Here is an 18,589-nt window from a genome sequence, read left to right as displayed (position 1 = left end):
ATCCTCAAGGACCACAAACCGGCCAAAATGCTAGTAGCTCAAATGTTCTAACAGCCCCAACTGCATTCAAGGGCTCGATTTACCTATGACTGCAAGTTCTCACAAGAGAACCTGCAGTGGTCATCAGACAGTTGCTTCCTACCCTCTTCTCCTCATCTTAGGTGGAGAATGTCAATCTCCCTTGTCTCGTGCAACTGGGGAGATTGACAGCTCCTGCCCGCATGTGATTGGCTGTGCATGAGAAGGGGGAGGGATTGCACGTGAGCGCAAAATAGCGCTCATGTGCAATATTAAATTCTAGCAGCGGATTGCTGCCTGCCAGAGGACAGGGGCCCCAGTACGCCCTTACTTGATAAAGCAGGGAAATAATCTGGTCAGGGTTCGTAGAGAACTGGAAATGAGATACCCATATCTTCTAGACGCTCATTTATAACTGCTACAACTGACCTCAGTTTGACTGGTTACAATATGGAAGCCACCATTACTTTACAGAGAGTAAAAATGTATAAATATTGAAGAAATAAATGCACAATTAATATAATTTAAAAGCTATGCTGCATGTTTTTGTGGTGAATACATGGGCATGGCTATCATGTATTTAATGTTTAATATCCATTAACTTTAGATCATATTATCACCAGTGCCTGCAGGGGAAGAAGATTTACGTAATAGTCTTTTGATCTTCTAGTTCACAATTAGAGATCAACTGGTAAAGCATCTTCTGGTCATAGCTGCATTAGGCAATACAGAATTATTAGCAGTTATATTTGGGATAATTAAATAAATGAACAGTATTAGTTTATAATGTTAGATAATATCACACAGAAACCACCATATCAGTGTTTAATGACTCAAGCAACAATATGACTACAGGCCATACTCATGTCATTTTATGCAATATACTTTGTTTCTGCATATTTATGGGTGTTTTTAATCACATATAGATAACCCTAGTTTGTATTTCATACTTGTAAAAACCCAATAAATTAACACTGTACTTGCAAAAGCTAGAATGGAAGAATAACTACAACCTATTCATATACACACACAAAAAAATAATACAAACAAAAAACACCATAGCAGAAAGTTATCAAACAGTTACGTTTTGCCATAAGGAACTTTTTATCATAATTCAAATAAGAAATAATGAGTGCTGAGATTGCTTGGTCTTTAGCTATATAATAACAGTCAGCTGAAGAGTTACACAAAGCAGATATCTTGTAGCACATAACAGACTTTCTATTAGACATCTGGAAAGATTTGTACCCCTAAAAGGTAAATGCAAGTAAATGATCGTCTCAGTTGTGTATGGCAGAAAACTGGTAACTAGTTAAAGTCAAAATTAAAGTTTCATGATTCAAATAGGGCATGCAATTTTAAACAACTTTCCAATTTACTTTTATCATCAAATTTGCTTTGCTCTCTTGGCATTATTTGTTGAAAGCTAAACCTAGTTAGGCACATATGCTAATTTCTATGCCCTTGACGTCCGCCTCTTATCTCAGTGCATTTTGACAGTTTTCACAGCAAGATAGTGCTAGTTTGTGTGTGCCACATTGATAATGTTCTCACTCCTGTGGAATTATTCGTGAGTCAACACTGATTGGTTTAAATGCAAGTCTGTCAAAAGAACTGAGATAAGAGCAGCCTGCAGAGGCTTAGATAAAAAGTAATCACAAAGATAAAAAGTGTATTAATATAACATTGTTGGTTATGCAAAACTGGGGAATGGGTAATAAAATGACTATCTATCTTTTCTAGTTTATACAATAAAAATGTTCAAGTAGACTGTTGCTTTAAACTTACACTTTATATGACATATGGGGAGACTTGTTGGCCTACGGTTCTTATCTGCCAAAGTCTGTTTCACATCTTGTCTGGTTGTGAAGTAGAACCACTGATATTCATGCCACTTGTGCACTATAAAATATCAGTAATGCCCCACAAAGTGGTGAGTATGCTAAAAGACACAAATACAACTTCTTAAAGGGACTTTGTAGAGCAAATGTAGCATGCTTTCATTTGGAACTCTATGGGGTCGATTTATGAAGTAGCGGATGCTGCTTCCGACCCACTCGGCTTCAGGTCCACCTGAAGCGGAAGTTAAGAAGCAGCGGTCCTAAGACCGATGCTCCTTAACTCGTCCACCACCTCTAAGGTGGCGGACAGCAATCAGCACGATCGGATACGAAAGGGTTGATTGACATCCCCTGCAAGACGCCAATCTGCTGGTGCAATGATAAATGCCGACAGCATATGCTGTCGGCATTTATCGATGTGTGGCGGACATGATATGATACAGTGTATCATGTCTGACCGCACCTTAATAAATTGACCCCTATGTATTTAACCCCTGAAAAAGCCACACAGGACTGCAGGTGAGCCAATCAATGTCAGTCGATGGGACTTCCAAGTGGGGCTTTACCTATGTGTTAACATTTGTGTGTGTTAAACACATAGGATTCAAGTGTAAGTAGTGCAAAAATGGCATGCTCTAGTGAACGCTTTACAAAAAAATAAAAAAAGTAAACAGACTAAACAGCATCTTTAAAAGTTTCACAATATAAAATCCACATAAGAATTATAGGTATTTGCTAACACCATTCCAGGGTGATCTCATATATATATAAATAAAATCACACTGCATGATATGTCCTTTTAAGAGGACAATATTATTTGATTATCTTTCCAGTTATATAACCTTATTACATACCATCCTACAACAAGACATTATGCAGTATGATTTGTATACATAAAGCATTTTAAGTATAGACAACAAACTGTATGAATAATGTGTACAATTGTTCCTCTATAAAATTACTTTATTGTTCTTGCTTCATCATATATCATACTAATGTCATTTAAAGGGACACAATTCCTTTGCAGGCCCATCCTGCACACCAAATCTAAAACACACCTGGATCTCCAGAAAGCATTTTGAATCTATATTAATAATTTGTTGCAAGTTTATCAAAATGACAATATTTACTTATAATAAGCTTTTGCTTAAACGACTTTACTATTATCATGATATAATTTAAATGAAAATGGCTACATATGATTATTTACAGCTACTTGTAGGAAGTTACAAAATCCAACTACTGATATTTGCAGAGAAAACAAAAGGATATCTTTAAATAAAAATCATAATTTACAATTAGTTATCTACACACAAAAAAAATGATAATGCTAAATACCAGATATGAATAGGACTTGATAAGGATGACAATTAAGCAAAAGATGTAAATAATTTCCTGGGTTTAAATGTAATATTTTGATTCAGATATTCTTTATTGTTTTACCATGAGATAAAAACAGATAAAAACAGTACAAAGACAAAGAAATGGATCAATAGTTGTGCAATGTAGGAACCCAGTGCTTCCCATTTAGAGCATTTCAGAGTACCCTGGATGTAGGCTACTTCCTTATCTGTTCACTGCACTTTATCTTCCTCTGCACATGGTCAGATTCTTATACAGATAGGTCATTTTCTAAATAAACTGTTTTAAATATAACTGAACATTTCCATTCAGTTGCATTTTTTTCCCTTTCTTGTTAATCTAATTCAATAAATAAAAAAAACAATATACATGGACTAGCCTATAAGCATATGGATACCCCACCAACTAACCACTTGACTTCCATAGAGGTCCAACTTCTGACATCTAAAGGGTTAAAACGAAAAACAAACATAAGGCTATTTAATGTCCTCAGCCTTTGGAGTGTCAAAGTCAATTGAGCATTAAAGACACACGGTCACCACTGATGGCTATGACTAGCCACATTGCTTAATCAGGCCCCTCTATTACATTAAAGCACAATGCTGGCTCATATTCGTGATCAAAATAAAACGTGTTTTGTATCATTTCAAATAAGAGTGACCCACACACCTATAGATCATTCTATACAACTAAACTCTAGATGTAAATGGAAGCTGTATGTAGCACTAAAAAACATCTGATTTTTCACTTACATCTGAAACATGACTTCATTCAGGAATACACCATCTACTAAAGCCACATATTCGTCTAGCTGGGTTCCATTTCCTTTGACCAAGGCACCAAAAGTCTTGATCTGAAGAAAGAAATAGGTGTAAATATACATATAACCTTTCACAATAAGCACAGCACCTTTTGCATGGGGTGAGGGTAGCAAAAATTACTTACCCAGATCACCAGGGGGCTTGACATAAAATTTTCTAGCAGAGGAGCAAATATCTCGTTCTCCATTTTCTAAAAAATATATATCCTGAGTTGGAAAATCAAGAAATCAGTAAATCCTAATGTAAACGGAAGATCTGGTGTTCTGGACGTATTAAAGCCATAGGAAAAAACAATAACACGTGTATATGTTCAGGGTTCCCTAATAAATAGAATACATTGTATTGGCAATACGCCCTGTATCCCCCTCTCTGCAGAGGTTCTAAGCTATGGGCTGCATGCAGCACAAGGGGGGAGGCATCATCTGGAGACCCAGAAAGGGTGGAGGAAAGACGAAAAAAATGGGAGGAGAAATCTTACAGGGAGAGAGGAGAGAAAAAGACTACAGTTTTCAGCAGCTAAAAAAAAAAATCTCAGGAAAACCGCTCTGCGGAGCCACAGTGGTTTTACCCAGCCCAAAACCGCTATGCAAGAAAAGCATCGAAATGGTAGCCCCTCCCCTTAACTAATCAGCAGCAATGACAGCGAAGAAGCATAAAGCAATGTGGTCTGTGCACAATAAAAAGACAAAGGAAAGGGCAGTTTGTAGTTTGGCAGTGTCCTGTTACAAACACTGCTTCCCCTAGCACCCTCCCTCCCTTTTCCTGTCAGTGATGTCTGCAGCTTTGTGGCACGTTTTCACTGTCACACAAGGGATCAAATCTTTACCCTGGGAGCGTGACATGTCACTACCAAAGTGTCTGTCATTCTAATATCCTAACAGAGGATTAGGTTTGTCTCGTGAACGCGCATTCAACTACAAATCATTCAGTATCACTAACAAATCCTGAATGTCTCTCATGCACCAGGATTCAGCTGCAAACCCCACCCTACTCCAGACACTGCCCCTATACGTTTTACCCGATTAAGGTGGAATTAACTGGAGATTTGCATTCAAAACAATTTGGGAAAAGATACATTTTTTAAAGTAAAATCGATTTAAATAAAAACATGTAGATCATACATTTTTGTGAACAACACATGCTTCAGTGACCTTGCCCAATAGATGTTCCATTTATCTAGGAGTATTTTTATAAAAATGTATAGTTTTGCTTATTTTTTAAGAACAGATATATACGTGCCGTTTACAGACTCCTGCAGACTCCTGTTTATGTTATCTGTCTTTTCTTATGTAGGGGAGGTGGGGAGTGTCTGCTCTTTTTGTTTACCCAGCCCCTTTCAGTGGGTGTCCCAGACAACCTCATCCACAGTGCTAAACAGGGAGCTTCTAAGTAAGTTTTAAAATGTTTTATACTGGATTTTTAGATCAGTATCTGTGCATATTCTTCTTTATAGTAGTGTCTATTACATGCAGTTATATGACAATTGGTGTATACTGTCCCTTTAATGGAAATTTCCATAAGAATAGCGATAACAATATTAAACATTCACATAGAAACTCACATACATGATCATTAGTGGACAGGAACAAACCACACAACATTATTAATATTTAATAATCTACAGCGCACTTATCCAATACAAGACCTGTTGGCCACAAACCAGTACATTTGTTCTGGACTCCACTCCTCTGACTCTCATCATTTGCAATACTGAGTTGCCTCCATCAGCCTAATTCCTCTGCTTACTCTGTGTGTCCAATTGTTACATGTTTATTAGGGAAATATTCTTGGCATACAGATTTTTTTTTATTTAGGTACTCCCTTATACTCCATTGTGGCTTTTGGTTGAAAAAGTATCATCATCCCTGGTCTACAGGGATAAGACATAGAAAGAATAAAATGTTAAGAAGGCAAATGTTACATTATAATAATTTACATGTACCAGACAAAATATACTTCAATATTCCCATTCTAGAGATAACCTAAGACAAACAAGATTACTTTAGAGACCATCCTGAAGTCATTTGATGATCATCAAACTACTTTAGTAGTCATTTGCACATCATCAGACATCATCAGGCTTGTAAAGTCATCAGCTAAGGTTAAAAATTCTGCGTTATAACTTCAGAATGATTAGCAGACTACCTTATTAATTACTTCAATAAGGTATTAACTTCAGTGATGTGTTTAATTGGTTCCCACTTTTGTAAAATGCTCAATATATTCATATTCATTTTTGCTACCTATTGTCTCTATAACAAACTACATTATTCAAATACTTCTTCTCCCTCTCCACCTGCACTGTTCATTAGTCCATCTCTCTTAAACTCAGCTTACTTTTGTACTAATGAACTTTACCTATTCCTAAACACTCTCTCTCCCCCCTGCACCTCGTCTCAAAAACAGTCTCATTACTGCAAATCTGTATCTCATCTAATGTCACTTTCCCTCTTGCTTTTACTAACTGCTGGTGACATCTCCCCTAATCCTGGTCCCCAACAACTTCCTAGCCGTGCACATCCATATGTACCGTTCCATAGACTCATAAAACAAAACTCTGGCAACCTTACTCACATTCCTCTTGCATCTAAAGCCACTACCCCTTTCACTTGTGCACTCTGGAACTCTCGCTCTGTTTGCAACAAGCTCACTTCCATACATGACCTCTTTATCTCCCACTCCCTTAACCTTTTGGCCCTAACAGAAACCTGGCTCTCTTCCCTAGACACAGCATCCACTGCTGCTCTGTCACATGGGGGTCTCCACTTCAGCCACAATCCTAGATCTGGTAATTGACAAAGAGGTGGTGTAGGTATTTTACTTTCCTCTCATTACACCTTTCAACAAATACAACCCATCTCTTCCCTCACATTTTCCTCATTCGAAACCCACATGATTCGGTTATTCCCTCCCCTCTCTATATGTGTTGCAGTCATATACCAACCCACTGGCTCCTCAACTCAATTTCTAGATCACTTGGCTGCCTGGCTACCTTACTTCCTTTCCTCAGATACCCCTGCCCTCATTCTTGGCGACTTCAACATCCCTCTTGACAAACCCACTGCCTCCTCTGCAAAACAACTTCTGCAACTCACTTCCTATTTCGGCTTTTCACAATGGACTAATTCTCCCACTCACAAAGACGGTCACTCCCTTGACCTGATCTTTAGCTATCGATGCACTATTTCAAACTTCACAAATTCCCCTTTTCCTCTTTCTAACCACCATCTCCCTACAACTCTCCCTCCTTCTACTCCTCACACCAAACTTTACAGAAGCATTATATCATTAGATCCGCAACAGCTTGCTAATTCCCTCGAACCTCTCCTCTCATCCTTCTCCTCCTTTTCCTGCCCTGACCAATCTATCTGCCACTATAATTCCACCCTTACATCCATCCTTGACAATCTGGCCCCTCTTATAATTGCTCGGAAATCACACACTCATCCTCAGCCCTGGCATACTCCTCTGACACGGTACCTACGCAGATGTTCCCGTACTGCTGAGTGGCACTGGAGAAAATCCTCAGAGTTCAGCTAATTTTCTTCATTACAAATTCATCTTGAACTCCTACTATTCTGCCTTTAATCTCTGTAAGCAACATTACTTCTCTACTCTTATCTCTACTTTTTCTTCAAACACAAAATGTCTGTGCTCCACTTTCAATACTCTTCTTCGCCCACCCCCACCGCCTACTACAACTTCTCTATCAGCTCAAGACTTTGCCAGCCCCTTCAATAACAAAATTGACTCCATCAGAAACTAAATCAGCTCTCAACATACTTCCATTCTCTCACCCCCTCAAACGCTCGCAATCAACCACAACCCACATAGCCATAAACTTATTTCTTTCTCCCCTGTTACTGAGGAAGAGGTTTCTGTACATATACTGCGCTCCCACCTCACTACCTGTCCCCTTGAACCTATCCCCTCAAAGCTATTCCGCTCCCTCTCTTCTACCCTTACCCCTATACTCACACACATTTTCAACCTCTCCCTCAGCACCAGTATATTTCCCTCATCTCTGAAACATGGACTGGTCACACCTATCCTCAAAAAACCTTCCCTTGATCCAACCTCTCCATCCAACTACCGCCCTATTTCCCTCCTCCTTCTTGCCTCAAAGCTTCTCGAAAAGCTAATATATGCACGCCTATCCCATTTCCTTACATTAAACTCACTCCTTGACCCACTGCAATCTGGATTTCGTCCCCATCACTCGACAGAGACAGCAATCGTTAAGGTTACCATCGACCTACTTACAGCAAAATCAAAAGGCTACTTCTCTCTGCTTATCCTCCTTGATCTGTCCACAGCCTTTGATACTGTTGACTACCCCCTTTTGCTCCAAACCCTCCAATCCTTCGGCATTTGTGAGACAGCCCTCTAGTGGTTCTCTTCCTGTCAAACTGTACCTTTAAAGATAGGGGTAAACTCCAGCGCCAATTAAACCTTGAAGGCCCAGGGTGGTGATACCTAGCTATTACCTTGAGTGAAACAAATGTAAAGAGTGTGCCCAGGCGCCAAACAAACGGAGGCTAAGGTACAGGTATAAGATAATAGGATTAAGATAATAGGATTAAAACATTTATTAAACAATAATTACAAATTTAAAAATAGCACGGATCCATGCATAAAATGACAATAAAAGCAAAAAATAACAATAAAATAAAATAATGATAAGATAATCTGCTGCACAAATGGTTAATAAAAGTACTCAGCGGAGATATGTGAAAATAAAATCAAAGCAATTGTCCAAGGGGTAGACAAACAGTGAATATGCAAATGTGACCAGTGAAAAAGTCAATAAGTAAATGATCCTAGTGAATAAAAAATCTCAAAAAATCTCAAAAAATGACTCCAAAAATATCCAAAAGCATGTGATAATAAATCCAAAAAATGGAACAAACAATGATGTCAAATCCTGTGAAGTAGTGAGAGTGTAGGTAATCCAAATAAGATGAAACGGTGACAAAACGATAAACTTGATGTGGCTGTGTTGCAAACTATTCAGTGGTAATAATGTCTATATGCTCCTAGTGACTGTGTATAACCAACAAGTACTAGGCCAAGGTAGAAAAAAATCCTGTGGGAAAAAAACCTGTGGAAAAAAGAAATAGAACAAATGTGTAGAACATTCAAAAATATATCCTCTAAAAGAAATAAGGCTTACCAGTGCAGGTCTACGCGTTTCGGCCCTCTCTAGGCCTTTATCAAGACCTAGAACCTATCCCCTCACAGCTACTCCGCTCCCTCTCTTCTACCATTACCCCTATACTCACACACATTTTCAACCTCTCCCTCAGCACCAGTATATTTCCCTCATCTCTGAAACATGGACTGGTCACACCTATCCTCAAAAAACCTTCCCTTGATCCAACCTCTCCATCCAACTACCGCCCTATTTCCCTCCTCCTTCTTGCCTCAAAGCTTCTCGAAAAGCTAATATATGCACGCCTATCCCATTTCCTTACATTAAACTCCCTCCTTGACCCACTGCAATCTGGATTTCGTCCCCATCACTCCACAGAGACTGCAATCGTTAAGGTTACCATCGACCTACTTACAGAAAAATCAAAAGGCCACTTCTCTCTGCTTATCCTCCTTGATCTGTCCACAGCCTTTGATACTGTTGACTACCCTCTTTTGCTCCAAACCCTCCAATCCTTCGGCATTTGTGAGACAGCCCTCTTCCTACCTGTCAAACTGTACCTTTAGTGTAGCCTTCTCTGGGGCCTCCTCTGCCCTGTCACCACTTTCTGTCAGGGTACCGCAAGGCTCTGTCCTTGGTCCCCTTCTCTTCTCAATCTACATGTTATATTAGGTTCCCTAATTAAGTCCCACGGTTTCCAATATCATTTGTATGCCGACGACACCCAAATCTACTTCTCTGCACCAGACCTATCTCCTTCTTTGCTAACCCGTGTCACTAACTGTATTTCTCACATCTCTTCCTGGATGTCCTCTCACTACCTCAAGCTTGTCAGGGTATCTCTGAAGTAACCTTAAATAAACTACAGATGTATCATAGAATTTAATATTTCATTTAGCTAATATCTACTATGAATTGATTTAGCTGCATTGCGAACAAACACTGGAATGGGTGATATCAACCCCTCCCTTTTGCTCTCAACTACAGACTTGTAGAACAAAAGAAATAGACAGGACTTCTAAAGAAAAACAAACATTGGTCCCAAATTATAAGAGATAATGTCACATCTAAAGAGCCTTTGATCTCAGAAGAGAGATAACTTCTAATGAATTATTAGTGGATAGCCTTCACAGATTGAAATCTCTAAATTAATTTTGTCCAAAGAAATGAATTACTTAGATCACAGGAACCCCTGTAAAGAACAGACGGTCAGTCTGTTAGAATAGGGGAATATACAAACATATTTAGAGGAAATAGCCCCTAGCATATAAGTGATAAATTGACCAATCCTAAACCCCAAATATACATCTCCCAGATGAGCTGGCGTTTCAAGTAAGAAATAGCAGGAAAAAACAGAGAGACATGTTTAACCCTATGAGTGCTGAAAGCATATAAGTATTTAAATCTTGATTTTAAAAAGGGAAGTTAGAAATTCATCTATATGAACTGTATAATTCTCAAAGATTTAATTGATACTCAGACTGTATAAATATCTATATATGGATATGGGAAATGAAATTCAGATTTGTAATAGATTAAATAACAATTGTAAAAATCCCATTTTAAAATATATAACATATTTTTGTTTTTTTCTATCTTCCAGATGGGGCTAATAGATGCTGATACAGGATTGCCTGCATGGGGTGACCTAAGTCATATCATATGGTTATGCACTAAATATTTATATAACTTTAAACACATCTCTCAAAATATTATAAGTACAATGTATAGGAAGTCTATATAAATATTTCTATTTTAACATAGAATTGATAATACTAGTGTTTGATCTCAAATTGTACATTTTCAATTATATTAAAAGGGATATATATGCTGATCACATAGTTTATTAATATCAGATTATAGTAAATATACTAAATATACATATTAAATTATATAGTTTACTGTTAGCAATGTTAAAAATGAAACGTTTGTCTTTGTTTGCTGCCCCCTAGGGGATTAAGACTGGTATGACAGCCAAACAAATTGACTGTATAAACATATGTTCCCAGTAGGCCAATCAAATGTTTCAGCTCGAAGGGTCAATCAATGCTCAGCTCCGTTAGGGCCAATCCAAAGACAAGCTTCGAGGACCTATCAAAATTCTGTGGGAGTGATTAAGGAAAAGGAGGAGGCTTTCTTTATTTTTGGATAAAGAGGTATACACACTCTAAGACAAGGGGATACAGACAGACTAAAAGAAGCATTCACTTTTGGAGAGGAAAATACAAAGGCTTTGGTGCCAAGTATATTCTCTGCCATTTTGGGGACACTTTCTTGAACAAAGAAAGATTAAAAATTCTTGAGGTCTATATCTTTGCACATTGTGAGTGAACCCTCCATAGATGACCCACAAGAAACTCTGGAAGCTGAAACATTGATTTGGTTATTTGGGTAAAGTATAAGAAACTGTTAAATATATATAATATTTAAATCAAAGTTATTTGGTAACTACACACAGATTGCAGTTAGTAATTTTAAAAAGGGCACAATTAGTATTTTAAGCTTATGTTTATAGTCCTGTGTAGTCTAAATAGTCATATTTAGTGCTATTCATTTATAATTGCAGCTATATAGATATATTTTAAAATTTGCCTTATTGTAGAGAAAAATAATTTATTTGCTAGACAGGGTTTTACACTCCAGATTTATAAGTTAGTCATTATAATGAACTCTTTCAGAACTGTGCATAAACTGGTTATTGTGATTAAATCCCTGGTAGTTATTAATTAAGCATAGTAAGCTGGTAATCCATATTGGGCACTGAACTAGAGTTATTGGTTAATAACAGAAGATTCTAGTATTTTATTGTGGTATTTTAATGCGATTATTGTGAATAAGGTAAATTTTAAAGGTATATTTTTATGATCTTTGTATAGAATATTATAACAGCATAAGTGTATCATTTGATTCATAATCTAGTTTCGATAAATATAATTCAATGTGTCTATAACTTTAACTTATCTTAAAGAATTTAGGAATAAATATTGATTATAATTGTTTTGTATATGCATTTTAATTGGAGGTTATTTTAAAGAATAGTAATACAATGAGAAGCGGTGCTTACCCCCGGCAAAAGTGAGGCCTCTCCTGCATAGCTATAGCGGGTCTTCAGCAGATGCACATGTCGACCATTCCGATGGATACCAGCAGGAGCCAAGAGGGACGTCTCAGTCCAATGACGTCATCAGCATATACAGAGAACACAGAGATTCCGGCTAACTGCTGAATAAATCCACTGATCCAAGGTGATGTAAAACAGCTCTGATCTTTATTGGGACGGTGCCGAAAAATATATAATACAGTGCTCTTAAAAACAAGTTACACCTGATAAAACAAGAAGGCCATTCAGAAGCCCTGAACTGACCAAAAAGCAGATAAGTGCATACGCCTTTCGTGCGGGTCTCCCGCACAGCACATATAAAGGGAAAACTTTTAATAAGGGAAACCACCTGTTGAATATTATTAACCCTATAGAGTGCTGTGTAAACTAGAGACGCAAGGTGAGGCATACAGGGAGTGCAGAATTATTAGGCAAGTTGTATTTTTGAGGATTAATTTTATTATTGAACAACAACCATGTTCTCAATGAACCCAAAAAACTCATTAATATCAAAGCTGAATAGGTTTGGAAGTAGTTTTTAGTTTGTTTTTAGTTATAGCTATTTTAGGGGGATATCTGTGTGTGCAGGTGACTATTACTGTGCATAATTATTAGGCAACTTAACAAAAAACAAATATATACCCATTTAAATTATTTATTTTTACCAGTGAAACCAATATAACATCTCAACATTCACAAATATAGATTTCTGACATTCAAAAACAAAACAAAAACAAATCAGTGACCAATATAGCCACCTTTCTTTGCAAGGACACTCAAAAGCCTGCCATCCATGGATTCTGTCAGTGTTTTGATCTGTTCACCATCAACATTGCGTGCAGCAGCAACCACAGCCTCCCAGACACTGTTCAGAGAGGTGTACTGTTTTCCCTCCTTGTAAATCTCACATTTGATGATGGACCACAGGTTCTCAATGGGGTTCAGATCAGGTGAACAAGGAGGCCATGTCATTAGATTTTCTTCTTTTATACCCTTTCTTGCCAGCCACGCTGTGGAGTACTTGGACGCGTGTGATGGAGCATTGTCCTGCATGAAAATCATGTTTTTCTTGAAGGATGCAGACTTCTTCCTGTACCACTGCTTGAAGAAGGTGTCTTCCAGAAACTGGCAGTAGGACTGGGAGTTGAGCTTGACTCCACCCTCAACCCGAAAAGGCCCCACAAGCTCATCTTTGATGATACCAGCCCAAACCAGTACTCCACCTCCACCTTGCTGGCGTCTGAGTCGGACTGGAGCTCTCTGCCCTTTACCAATCCAGCCACGGGCCCATCCATCTGGCCCATCAAGACTCACTCTCATTTCATCAGTCCATAAAACCTTAGAAAAATCAGTCTTGAGATATTTCTTGGCCCAGTCTTGACGTTTCAGCTTGTGTGTCTTGTTCAGTGGTGGTCGTCTTTCAGCCTTTCTTACCTTGGCCATGTCTCTGAGTATTGCACACCTTGTGCTTTTGGGCACTCCAGTGATGTTGCAGCTCTGAAATATGGCCAAACTGGTGGCAAGTGGCATCTTGGCAGCTGCACGCTTGACTTTTCTTTCATGTAATTAGCAAGAGTCCATGAGCTAGTGACGTATGGGATATACATTCCTACCAGGAGGGGCAAAGTTTCCCAAACCTTAAAATGCCTATAAATACACCCCTCACCACACCCACAAATCAGTTTTACAAACTTTGCCTCCTATGGAGGTGGTGAAGTAAGTTTGTGCTAGATTCTACGTTGATATGCGCTCCGCAGCAGGTTGGAGCCCGGTTTTCCCTCTCAGCGTGCAGTGAATGTCAGAGGGATGTGAGGAGAGTATTGCCTATTTGAATGCAATGATCTCCTTCTACGGGGTCTATTTCATAGGTTCTCTGTTATCGGTCGTAGAGATTCATCTCTTACCTCCCTTTTCAGATCGACGATATACTCTTATATATATACCATTACCTCTGCTGATTTTCGTTTCAGTACTGGTTTGGCTTTCTACAACATGTAGATGAGTGTCCTGGGGTAAGTAAGTCTTATTTTCTGTGACACTCTAAGCTATGATTGGGCACTTTTTTATAAAGTTCTAAATATATGTATTCAAACATTTATTTGACTTGACTCAGGATGTTCAACATTCCTTATTTTCAGACAGTCAGTTTCATATTTGGGATAATGCATTTGAATCAATCATTTTTTCTTACCTTAAAAAATTTGACTTTTTTCCTGTGGGCTGTTAGGCTCGCGGGGGCTGAAAATGCTTCATTTTATTGCGTCATTCTTGGCGCGGACTTTTTTGGCGCAAAATTTTTTTTCTGTTTCCGGCGTCATACGTGTCGCCGGAAGTTGCGTCATTTTTGACGTTCTTTTGCGCCAAAAGTGTCGGCGTTCCGGATGTGGCGTCATTTTTGGCGCCAAAAGCATTTAGGCGCCAAATAATGTGGGCGTCTTATTTGGCGCTAAAAAAATATGGGCGTCACTTTTGTCTCAACATTATTTAAGTCTCATTATTTATTGCTTCTGGTTGCTAGAAGCTTGTTCACTGGCATTTTTTCCCATTCCTGAAACTGTCATTTAAGGAATTTGATCAATTTTGCTTTATATGTTGTTTTTTCTATTACATATTGCAAGATGTTCCACGTTGCAACTGAGTCAGAAGATACTTCAGGAAAATCGCTGCCCGGTGCTGGAGCAACCAAAGCTAAGTGTATCACTTTTGGTATCTGTTCCTTCAGCTGTTGTTTGTATTAAATGTCATGACAAACTTGTTAATGCAGATAAAATTTCCTTTAGTACTGTTATATTACCTGTTGCTGTTCCGTCAACATCTAATACTCAGAGTGTTCCTGATAACATAAGAGATTTTGTTTCTAAATCCATTAAGAAGGCTATGTCTGTTATTTCTCCTTCTAGTATACATAAAAGTCTTTTAAAACTTCTCTTTTTTCAGATGAATTTTTAAAATGAACATCATCATTCTGATACTGATAATGGTTCTTCTGGTTCAGAGGTTTCTGTCTCAGAGGTTGATGCTGATAAATCTTTGTATTTGTTCAAGATGGAATTTATTCGTTCTTTATTTAAAGAAGTATTAATTGCATTAGAAATAGAGGATTCTGGTCCTCTTGATACTAAAACTAAACGTTTAAATAAGGTTTTTAAATCTCCTGTAGTTATTCCAAAAGTGTTTCCTGTCCCTGATGCTATTTCTGAAGTAATTTCCAGGGAATGGAATAATTTGGGTAATTCATTTACTCCTTTTAAAACGTTTTAAGCAATTATATCCTGTGCCATCTGACAGATTAGAGTTTGGGACAAAATCCCTAAGGTTAATGGGGCTGTCTCTACTCCTGCTATATTTTTAGCGGATGTTGCTGCAGCTTCAACTTTTTGGTTAGAAGTTTTAGCGCAACAAGTAACAGATCATAATTCTCATAGCATTATTATTCTATAACATGCTAATTATTTTATTTGTGATGCCATCTTTGATATCATTAGAGTTGATGTCAGGTATATGTCTCTAACTATTTTAGCTAGAAGAGGTTTATGGCTTAAAACTTGGAATGCTGATATGTCTTCTAAGTCAACTTTGCTATCCCTTTCTTTCCAGGGTAATTAATTATTCGGTTCTCAGTTGGATTCTTTTATCTCAACTGTTACTGGAAGGAAGGGAACTTTTTTACCACAGGATAAATAATCTAAGGTAAATTTAGGTCTAATAATTGTTTTCGTTCCTTTTATCACAACAAGGAACAAAAGCCTGATCCTTCATCCTCAGGAGCGGTATCAGTTTGGAAACCATCTTCAGTTTGGAATATATCCAAGCCTTATAGAAACCCAAAGCCAGCTCCTAAGTCCCCATGAAGGTGCGGCCCTCATTCCAGCTCAGCTGGTATGGGGCAGTTTACGTTTTTTTCAAAGAAATTTGGATCAATTCCGTTCACAATCTCTGGTTTCAGAACATTGTTTCAGAAGGGTACAGAATTGGCTTCAAGTTAAGGCCTCCTGCAAAGAGATTTTTTTCTTTCCCGTGTCCCAGTAAACCCAGCAAAGGCTCAAGCATTTCTGAAATGTGTTTCAGATCTAGAGTTGGCTGGAGTAATTATGCCGGTTCCAGTTCTGGAACAGGGGCTGGGGTTTTATTCTATCTCTTCATTGTACCAAAGAAGGTCTATTCCTTCAGACCAGTTCCGGATCTATCAATATTGAATCGTTATGTAAGGATACCAACATTCAAGATGGTAACTGTAAGGACTATCCTGCCTTTTGTTCAGCAAGGGCATTATATGTCTACAATAGATTTACAGGATGCATTTCTGCATATTCCGATTCATCCAGATCACTTTTAGTTTCTGAGATTCTCTTTTCTAGACAAGCATTACCAGTTTGTGGCTCTTCCGTTTGGCCTAGCATCAGCTCCAAGAATTTTTACAAAGGTTCTCGGTGCCCTTCTGTTTGTAATCAGAGAACAGGGTATTGGTTTTTCCTTATTTGGACGATATCTTGGTACTTACTCAGTCTTCACATTTAGCAGAATCTCATACGAATCGACTTGTGTTGTTTCTTCAAGATCATGGTTGGAGGATCAATTTACCAAAAAGTTAATTGATTCCTCAGACAAGGGTAACCTTTTAAGGTTTCCAGATAGATTCAGTGTCCATGACTCTGTCTTTATCAGACAAGAGAAGTCTAACATTGATATCAGCTTGTCAAAACCTTCAGTCACAATCATTCCCTTTGGTAGCCTTATGCATGGAAATTTTAGGTCTTATGACTGCTGCATCGGAAGCAATCTCCTTTGCTCGTTTTCACATGCGACCTCTTCAGCTCTGTATGCTGAACCAAGGGTGCAGGGATTACACAAAGATATCTCAATTAATATCTTTAAAACCGATTGTACGACACTCTCTGACGTGGTGGACAGATCACCATCGTTTAGTTCAGGGGGCTTCTTTTGTTCTTCTGACCTGGACTGTAATTTCACAGATGCAAGTCTTACAGGTTGGGGAGCTGTGTGGGGGTCTCTGACGGCACAAGGGGTTTGGGAATCTCAGGGGGTGAGATTACCGATCAATATTTTGGAACTCCGTGCAATTTTCAGAGCTCTTCAGTCTTGGCCTCTTCTGAAGAGAGAGTCGTTCATTTGTTTTCAGACAATGTCACAACTGTGGCATACATCGATCATCAAGGAGGGACTCACAGTCCTCTGGCTATGAAAGAAGTATCTCGAATTCTGGTTTGGGGCGAAATCCAGCTCCTGTCTAATCTCTGCGGTTCATTTCCCAGGTATAGACAATTGGGAAGCGGATTATCTCAGTCGCCAAACGTTGCATCCGGGCGAATGGTCTCTTCACCCAGAGGTATTTCTTCAGATTGTTCAAATGTGGGAACTTCCAGAAATAGATCTGATGGCTTCTCATCTAAACAAGAAACTTCCCAGGTATCTGTTCAGATCCCGGGATCCTCAGGCGGAGGCAGTGAATGCATTATCACTTCCTTGGAAGTATCATCCTGCCTATATCTCTCCACCTCTAGTTCTTCTTCCAAGAGTAATCTCCAAGATTCTGAAGGAATGCTCGTTTGTTCTGCAGGTAGCTCCAGCATGGACGGATCTTGTTCGGATGGCCTCTTGCCAACCGTGGGCTCTTCCGTTCAGACCAGACCTTCTGTCGCAAGGTCCTTTTTTTCCATCAGGTTCTCAAATCTTTAAATTTAAGGGTATGGAGATTGAACGCTTGATTCTTGGTCAAAGAGGTTTCTCTGACTCTGTGATTAATACTATGTTACAGGCTCGTAAATCTGTATCTAGAGAGATATATTATAGAGTCTGGAAGACTTATATTTCTTGGTGTCTTCTCATCTTTTTTCCTGGCATTCTTTTAGAATTCCGAGAATTTTACAGTTTCTTCAGGATGGTTTAGATAAAGGTTTGTCCGCAAGTTCCTTGACAGGACAAATCTCTGCCCTTTCTGTTCTTTTTCACAGAAAGATTGCTAATCTTCCTGATATTCATTGTTTTGTACAAGACTTGGTTCGTATAAAACCTGTCATTAAGTCAATTTCTCCTTCTTGGAGTTTGAATTTGGTTCTGGGGGCTCTTCTAGCTCCTCCTTTTGAACCCATGCATTCATTGGACATTAAACTTCTTTCTTGGAAAGTTTTGTTTCTTTTGGTCATCTCTTCTGCCAGAAGAGTCTCTGAATTATCTGCTCTTTCTTGTGAGTCTCCTTTTCTGATTTTTCATCAGGATAAGGCGGTGTTGCGAACTTCTTTTGAATTTTTACCTAAGGTTGTGTATTCTAACAACA

The 18,589-nt window shown here is 38.5% G+C and overlaps 1 protein-coding gene across 1 annotated transcript in view; it reads right to left on the bottom strand.

Moving 5' to 3' along the window:
• The window catches only part of CCDC88A (coiled-coil domain containing 88A), a 424,707-nt gene extending 420,012 nt beyond the window's left edge, over positions 1-4,695 (bottom strand). The window contains exons 1-2 of the mRNA XM_053712191.1: positions 4,167-4,695; positions 3,974-4,074 (exon numbers count right to left, since the gene is read on the bottom strand). Coding sequence (XP_053568166.1) covers positions 3,974-4,074; positions 4,167-4,229 — 164 coding nt within the window. The 5' untranslated portion in view covers positions 4,230-4,695. The remainder of the gene's footprint in view (positions 1-3,973; positions 4,075-4,166) is intronic.
• Positions 4,696-18,589: the final 13,894 nt, after the last annotated feature.

The sequence above is a fragment of the Bombina bombina genome, chromosome 4, assembly GCF_027579735.1.
Source record: "Bombina bombina isolate aBomBom1 chromosome 4, aBomBom1.pri, whole genome shotgun sequence".
Lineage (NCBI taxonomy): Eukaryota > Metazoa > Chordata > Amphibia > Anura > Bombinatoridae > Bombina > Bombina bombina.
This window is presented reverse-complemented; position numbering and strand designations above follow the sequence as displayed.